Source organism: Tripterygium wilfordii, chromosome 8, assembly GCF_013401445.1.
Source record: "Tripterygium wilfordii isolate XIE 37 chromosome 8, ASM1340144v1, whole genome shotgun sequence".
NCBI lineage: Eukaryota > Viridiplantae > Streptophyta > Magnoliopsida > Celastrales > Celastraceae > Tripterygium > Tripterygium wilfordii.
This window is the reverse complement of record NC_052239.1, coordinates 11676689-11685500: the sequence shown is the minus strand read 5'-3', so window position 1 is coordinate 11685500 and position 8812 is coordinate 11676689. Positions and strand designations below refer to the sequence as shown.

General features: G+C 36.1%; 1 protein-coding gene across 1 annotated transcript; it reads right to left on the bottom strand.

The window, feature by feature from the left end:
* Positions 1–2402: 2402 nt before the first annotated feature.
* Positions 2403–4063, bottom strand: LOC120003365 (AT-hook motif nuclear-localized protein 22). Its single transcript, XM_038852324.1, has one exon. The coding sequence runs from the start codon at positions 3657–3659 to the stop codon at positions 2736–2738; it is 924 nt and encodes a 307-aa protein (XP_038708252.1). The 5' UTR covers positions 3660–4063; the 3' UTR covers positions 2403–2735.
* Between the last annotated feature and the right edge of the window lie 4749 nt (positions 4064–8812).

Here is an 8812-nt window from a genome sequence, read left to right as displayed (position 1 = left end):
ATAGCTAATTAATTTGTTGAAAACCATATTTTAAATTTTGTTTGCTAGAATTAACCATAGTATGAAAATTTTCGTAACTTTTGTTGGTTTGTATACATATATCATCATCAAAACCTCTGTCTCTATCCACATCCAGTTATTTTTTTCTGAAAGCAATTCTCCTATATATTGTAGCTAATAAATATAAGCTATTTAACAAAAATGATTTAAGATAGAACACAAGACTTAGTGGCGTACCTTAGTCTTCGGGGGGTCCTGGGCAAATTCTAAGAAATGTGTCATCTTAAAAAATTAATTGTCGTATGCTGCTACTTAAAAGAATTTGGGGCTAGTATAACACTGATATTTTTTTCGAAAATATGGGGCTCTAGGGATTTAGGGACCCTGGGTGGCGGCCCGCGTTACCCGCCCTCAGAAAGCCACACAACAATATATTCATAGGTTTACAGTGCCCACGAGTGTGGACATATATGAAGAAAAATATAGATAGTGATGATAGCTAACAGGGCTACTTTCGAGCCATACCTAACAAGAATCTAAACAATCAAGTACAACCATAAAGGAAGAAAAAGATGATGAAGTCGAGGGAAAAAAAAAGAGTGAAGAGGGTTTTGTTTCCCAGTTATGATATGCAGCACCAAGTGTGAAGGTGGGGTTCCTAAGCTAGAAAGTGACCATTAATTTGATATGAAGCACTAGATATCATAAGATGTGCAAACTACCAACATATCATTGGTCTTACACGGATCCCAATGTCCTACCTAAATGTTGATATGAATGCAAACGATTTCATATGGATCATATGGGGCATATGAGACTCATAATTTCACATAAATCATGTGTGTCCATCTCAATATTTGGAATAACATGCAAGGAAAAAAAACATTGAGACCTTAGCAACTGTACCAAACGAAAGATAGACAAGATGGGCCACACACAATAATAATTGAAGTGAAGTTCAAAGAATGAGGAGAGGTGTTGATCATGAAAGAATCAGAATGGCATATTTCTATCAAAGTACAAAAGATATGGTCCACCTAAAATCACTTCCAAATTTAAAGTTGTGCATAGCCTAGGTGACATGCATGATGTTACTATATAAAAAGCCTATTCACAGGATTAGAAACTTACTTGTAAAGGAAACCGACCAAATGTAAAGTGAAAGCATGATATGATTGTATCACAAGCTCTATATCCAAAAACAAAAAAACACAAAAACTAGGTAATCACAAAATATGGACAAGCAAAACGGCTCTAATGAAATTTAATCAAATAGGCAATTAATTTTCTAATTCACTGTCGCTAGAAGTGCATGTTGATTTTTTTCTCAGTTAGAACCGATAGCAAATAATTTAGGATAAGACTCGAATGATGATGTTAATGGCCATGTCTAGAAGGGATGGATGAATATGAATTGTGTTTCCAACTTTATTGTGTTATACAACTTGAATGAGTAGATCCGATACCAAAAACAATCTATGCAGATACATGCACAAAACTAGTATAAGGCTTGGAAGAAGTATTAAGATCAGGAAGCCATACAATCCAAGAATAATGCATTGAAGTAATAATATTGTGTCTATATATATATATCAGCCCAACAAGAAATGGGAAATTCAATTTTAGTCACAAAATCCTACACAAGCTAGGATTAAAGAAAATTTTCCTACTAGCTAGAATGTTGCTCTTGAAACTCTAGCTGGAGAGAAGAAGGAAAGAAAGGAAGGAAGGTATATTGCACTTGAAAGAAAAGTACATCTAGGGTTTCAACTGTGAGCATCAAAACAAACTGTTTTTATAGTAATAATAACTTGCCTTTGCTTTGCCAGTTGATTTACTGCTTCAACCTCTCTACTTTCTCTGGTAACAGTTTTGAAAGACAACTTTAACGCTTGAGGTCTGTTTGTCTGGCCTGGTTTGGTGCAGTTTGGAGTCACCTTTATATGCAAGTGAAGTTGTTTTTTTTGCCTCGAGAAGGAACTTTCTGCAGGAGGAGCTGGTGCACGTGCATGCAACCCAGTACCACCCAATCTCTCTTCATTCATTCATCTCTGCAGGCAGTGCCAGTGCTTTCCACAATTCACTGGCTGGTGGAGGCATCAGCACACGTTAGGAGCCTCCTGCTTGCGTTGAGTTACCGCAGTCAAGTTCACCCTCTCAGTCAATGACCCGTTGTTGCCCATTACCTCCCCATATCATACACATACTTGTTTTGAGTTTCAATTCATCATCCTTCACACCCTCCCCCACCAACATTAGAAGCAGAAGCAGCTCACTTGAACCAGTACAAAACATAAGACTTAACAATAAAATTTTAAATTCAAAGTTCAAAAGAAAATAAGGAAATAAATGATTGCTGCGCCTCATTCCACACCCACCCACCCCCCCCCCCCCCTCCCCCCAAACTCCTTCAGTAAATCAACAAATATATAATACTGTGAGACATAAGTAGTTTACCGGAACAGCAACAAACAAATAGCTACTCCATCTTTCATTCCTAGCTAAATCAAAGCAAAACAAGAATACCCAACCAATTCAATCAAACTCAATCTGTGATCAACACCGATCTTGGATATGGAATATTGAACATCAAATATTTAAGCTACCTTATAGAAGAAGAAGAATGAAGAGGCCAGTGATTGATAAATAAAGAAGAAGAAGTGATAGTGATGAAGTCGTAACTATTAAGGGAAATTAAAAAAAGAAAAAAAGAAGAAGCATAGTTTACGTTTAAATTAATAAGGAGGGCGACCTGTGCCGCCCCAATAAGCCTCAGACGGCAATTGCACAGAGTTTAGAAGATTTGGTGGCAACCCATGAAGTAAAGAACCGCTATTTGGATCTTGTAATAGTTGTTGCTGTTGCTGCTGATGTTGTCCGGCGATTCCCGGAGACCCTAACGGCCCACTACTCCCAGGAATCTGCACAGCCGACCCCTCATCTTCCTCCAGCGGCAGCCTCTCATAGGCGGCATTAGCAAACGAAGCAGCCATAACAACGACCGGGCCGGATGCCACTAACGGCCCAACCACACTCCCTCCCACAACCTGTCCTTGCCCACCAGCCAAATAAATAGTCAATCCGGAGGCGGCTGGTGGAGCCGGAGGAGGCAAGAAGGATCCAGAAAGTGATAGAATCTCAAATCTACCATGGAGATTCACAACAGCACCGGGTGAAGCTGGTTGTCTTAGAGTGACATTAGTGACAGTTCCATTGCCACTCAAAATACAAACCCCTCTCTGTCTCCGCCTCGCGAAAGTTGAAACACTCTCCATTACATCGCATCCGTTGGTGATCTCCATGACGTGGGATCTTAGAGCGTTGGCGCTGTCTCTTGTGATTATGATTGGTGGTTTTGGTTTGTTCTTGGACCCGGCCGGCCTGCCTCGTGGTCTTCGCGACATTTTTCCTCCTCCTTCTCCTCCTCCTTCGCCGCTCCCTGAAGGGACCAATTCTTTGGCTTGATCAAAGATGCTTGTGTTGCTGGTGGTGGCGGCCATGTCTTCGCGATCTCGTTTCTGGCCACGGTTCAAGCTACCATTGCCAATTTGGTCTTCTTCGGAATTTTGTTGTTGGAATTGATGGTGATGGTGTAGATGGAGATCTCTAGCATGGAAAGGAGGTGGAAGAGGACGACCACGTGCTGTAACTGGATCCATCTTTTACTCTAATGGTTAATATCTCCTCTAGTTAGTGAATTGAACAACTGAGAGAGTGGTAGAGAAGAGAGAGAGAGATTTGGGGTGATTGTTCTATGGGTGGATTATAGTAGCTAGATATCAAGTAAAAAAGGGTGGGCCTTTTAAGCACCAGTCACCAAATTTTCAGCTGAAAGACATGAATCAAGTGATCATCTTTCCTTTCTCCCTACTATTACTACTACTACAAACTCATGTGATGAGTGAAGAAATTAAGTTGGTTTTTGTCTATGGAGATGATAAGTTTGGTTGTTGAGAGTTTGGGAGAGAAGAAGTGCAAGAAGAGAGAGGGAGAGAGGCTAAAACTGGAAGAGGTGATCATGTGGGGTTGGGGTTTGGATTTTGGGTTAGGGTTAGGGTTAGGGTTAGGTCAAAGTGCTTAATGGGTTTAATTTTTGGTAACAACTATAAAACACAGAGTGTGCGCATGACGGCATGAATGGTGAAAAGTGAGCTGGAACAAACTTCAATTATTAGTCACAATTTTCTTTCAAAAATCATGTTAAATCATAAATTTTTAGATGACATATTTATTTTTAGAAGTTGAGATTTAAAATTTAAAGTTTAAGATTTAGATTTTGTCTTTAAATTTATTATATTATAACATTATAAACACCAAATTATTCAATAATACATTTTAATTTACAATTTAACATAATTTTGAAGGTGAATTATAGTTACAATTTTATAGTTAATAATGGAAACCCCTATATATCCATGAAAAGCGAGTCCTACCTTTTCCTTTCTTTTCTTTTTTTGTCTCTCAAACAACACCACCACCACCCCATGTTTTTCCCCTCTTTCTCACTTCTTCGTCTTCCTCACTATAATTCCTACTGCTACTTCTGTTTCTCTTTTTCTCTTCTTCCACTCACTCTGAGCTTAACTTCAAAAGGGACATCACCAAATAAACCATTAAATGGAGAACCTTAAAATTCCTTCCTTTTGTGCTTTGGGTCTTCTCCAATCAATGCTCGTTAATTTACCTAGTATATGGTTAGGGTAGTTGAGTTCGATCAGTGCATATGTAGAGCGTTATTTTGAACTTATGGAGGACAAGGAAAAAAAAAACAAAACTGATGTCTGAGAGAAGACCGTGCGTTACAAACATGGTTGTTTTGCTTTGAAGTTGCTGTGATGTGGGTCGGGTAAACGATTATGGAGGCAAGTGGCATTTCCGTTATTAAGAGAGGAAACATGGACATTTAATGAGGTGGAGTGGGTGCATGTGTAGGTCATGGGAAATACAAGTGGACCCACCCGAACAAATAGGGTCAGGAGAGCCGGGCGTGTCTTAAGGGCGACTCTGGATTCTCGGAAAACGAAAGCGACCTTCCCCCCCTCTCTCTCTCTGTCCCCCATTCTCATCAAGGTTAAAGTATGTGAGTGATGTTGATGTTTACCTTTCCTGGTCCCACTCTTTCCTTATCATAAATTACACGTGTCACTCACCCAGCTCGCTGCTATTTCCTGCTCATCAAAGGTTTTTTTAATTGGGATCATATTCACCGTCTTTTTTACGCCCGATCATACTTTGGAGGATTAGTCATGGACTTGGCTGGGGAAAACCAAAAAAAAGTTGTTTAATTGGGATCGTATTTATGATTTATCATCACAGAAAATTGTAAAATTATTGACAAATATTTAGGTTTGAAACGACAAAAAAAAAGTTTAATTTGTTTTAATAAGCTTATTATATGCAAACCGTTGATTATATATACTGACCAGGAGCGAAGTTAGGACATAATATGAGAGGAGTCACCATGGGCGGAGACATGATTTTATATAACGATAGGCAAGGCTAAGCGGGGTTCGATGGCAGCAATCCATAATTTTTTTAGTTATCTATTAATTATACCTATGAAAATATAAAAAAAAAATAATACTAAAAATAAAAGGTTTACAAAATAGATAAATAATAATTGTAACATGTTTTCTTGTTTTAACTATTTTTCGCAAGATTGAAAATACCCTCGAGCTTGACTCATATTCAGTGGAGGGTCAACTTAGACTCTAGAGAAATCGGGTTCGAAGACGAGAAAACTAAACGCCGACAACAGATTGTATATAATTCGAGACTTGAGAGATGCATATGTGAATGTGAGATTGTGAGTCGAGAGAGTTGTCGTTTCTGTCTCATATATATAATATACACACTTTTTTTTCGTACATAGGAGGGGGAAAGGAATAGAAAGTCTCGAACTCGAGATTTTTATGATATGTCACATATATGAGTATCATCTAAATTACTTGCGATTCTCTACAAGTTATTAATTAATGTCAAAACGAATACTTATTAATTTCTCACAAACAAGTTAATCTTGCAATTAAATCCTACGGTGAGAGAATGAACTGCCTGTTTGGCACAGCAGAAACCGGAGCGGATCCGCTAACGGAGCCGCTTCCGGCTTCCGTTGTGCCAAACGACACAGCGGATCCGTTGGAGTTTTTATAAGCTCCCAATGGGAGCTTATAAAACGGTTTCCACTTTGTATTTTTTTTTTCAAAAAGTAAACGTGGGGCCCACACTGGCCCCACATATCTTTATACTTTATTATTATTTTTTATTAAAAACAATTGGGGTCCACAGTTATATTAATATATTACTCAAATAAATTCTTTATTAATATATTATAACAGTTTATTCATTTTTCTTTAAAATTTAAGTAATAAATCATATTTATTAAATTAAATTTAAGATTAAATTATTAACAACATTATTTTAAAATATAAATTTTAAAAAATTAATTATTTTATTAATAAAATAAATTGTAATAAAATTATATTTATTATATTCATCTAATATTAAATTTAATAACAAATTTTAATATAAAAATCAAAAAATATAATATTATAATACTTTTATTCCACAATTTTTCTGCAAAGGCCAACTTTTAATTCACCAAACACTTCACAGTATATTTCACAGCTTTAAACTTAACTTTTTTTCTACAATATTTCCGCTAGCATTGAAAATTAAATTTTCCGTTCTAGCAAACGGAGCGGAAAATCTATAAACAAAAGAAAATCCATGGAATAAATAGTAGCTAGTGAGACCCTAGATATGAGGCAATAATTATTATTTACTATCAATCAATCATGAATTGATAGAGACGCGACACCACCAAAATGGACACTAATAATATTTCCATAAGTGGTACTGTCCAATTAAAGAAAATGCAGAGAATATATATAACCCACACACGGGATGGGAGGGACTCCAATTTTGACTCCAATTCTCTTCCAAAACTCATATTAAATCATGAATTTTCTTTTTGAAAATGACATATTAGAGTTTAGGAGTTAGGAATTAGTGTTTGGAGTTTAGAATTTAGGGACTTACCAAAAAAAAACTTAGAATTTAGGGTTTAGGGTTTAATTTTTAATTTTTAGGGTTTAGAACCTAGGATTTAGGGTTTATAGTTTAAATTTTAGTTTCTAGAATTTTTTTCAAAATCTATTATATTATAACATTATAAATATCAAAATACTCAATCACACATTTTAATTCATGATTTAACATGATTTTAATAGAGAATTGGAGTTCCCCTTATCCCCACCCACACACGTAGATAGTAAATAAATGATGTGGCATGACTATATTTTGCCTAGCTAGCCAATTTTCTTGAGAATATCGTATGGGCAAAACGAAAACAAAATAAGAAATAAAAAAGAAAAAACCAATATTAATAAGGGAAATGTTATCGATTGCCTTTAAGACATTGAATAAATGATATAAAATATTTAGCAGATTGAAAAAACTCTCTTCGAAAAGATATTTTAAATTTAAAAATTTAGATGAGAGAGTGTTAAGTAATCACACATATATGACAAACCGTGGTGAATCGTTAATTATTGTCTTAAGTGATGAATCTTTAACCATTGCTCTTAGGATATTAGTTAACAAGACTCTATTAATAAAGTAAGGGGTCTTTTTTTTGGGAGAAATAAATCATAATAAAGTGAGGTTTGACTACATAGTGAATGGTGCTGTATGTTGTTGAATGGCAAACCAATGCGTGTGGGCATGCACACGCATGTGTGTGTGTATATATATATATATATATATGACAGAGAAGAAGGAGTAGGAAGCGAAGGAGAAGGAAATGTAAGGAAGGCAGGCGTGGGTAGCGCGCTGACAAAGACAAACTCTGACTAATAAATTGATGAGGCAGAAAAAGAGGCAGCTAGCACCAGCATCAGCACGAGTGCTCTTTCAAAAGCTGGAGAAGCTAATTAGATGTAGTATAAGTGAAGACTGAAGAATAGAGTGAGGCGATGTCTATTATTTATGTATAGTATTGGAGGAGGAAACGTCTGTGTGTGTGTATATATATATATATATGATAATGAGTGTCTTAACACACAAAATAATAATGAAAAATATGCATTACAATCTGAAAAATATATGTATTTCAAGTTTAAAACAAATTAGATGAGCGAGTGTTCATAACACATCTCATACTGTGATATACTGTAGTCAATCTTTAATAAGTGTCCTTAAGACATCTGTTATCGATACCTATATATATGCACACAGGCCTTAGCTTCTGGATCCACTTGTGTGGAGGCGTGTGTGCGCGCTGTGCACTTTCTGTATGCATTCTTCTGCCCTGAATTCCATGAAACCCCCCGCCATTTGCTGCTCTGTCTATGCCCCACACCAGCTATATATGTACACATCTTCTTTTGGTCTCAAAATTTTAAAATACAAAAGCTTTTAAATTTTGCATGAAATTAATAAGGGGTGTTTTTTTCTATAATAAAATACTCATTTTCTTTTATTCTCTTGTCATCCCCCCTCTATATAAATTTGAATTAATCCACTTCCTCCTTTTTCAGAAATAGAATTATCTTACTTACAAGATTCATTGTGATGAGAAATCTCCGCTCACATACCCGAGTTTAAGTTCATATCGGATATCCAAAGAAGAAACTTATACAATGTTGTTCTCGATTAAAAAAAGTTTGTCTTACAAGATTTACCCACCTCATCATTTTAACGTGACGAGTGTCAAACTTATATTCTTTCTTAAGGTGAAAACAATTGCGGCTGCCAAATCTATCACCCATATCATATTTTTAATTCATGGCATAATTAGTTTTAAGACCAA

Bases quoted from the DNA above. Each gene is read 5' to 3' on its own strand.
- LOC120003365 (XM_038852324.1), bottom strand. From the start codon at position 3,659: ATGGATCCAGTTACAGCACGTGGTCGTCCTCTTCCACCTCCTTTCCAT.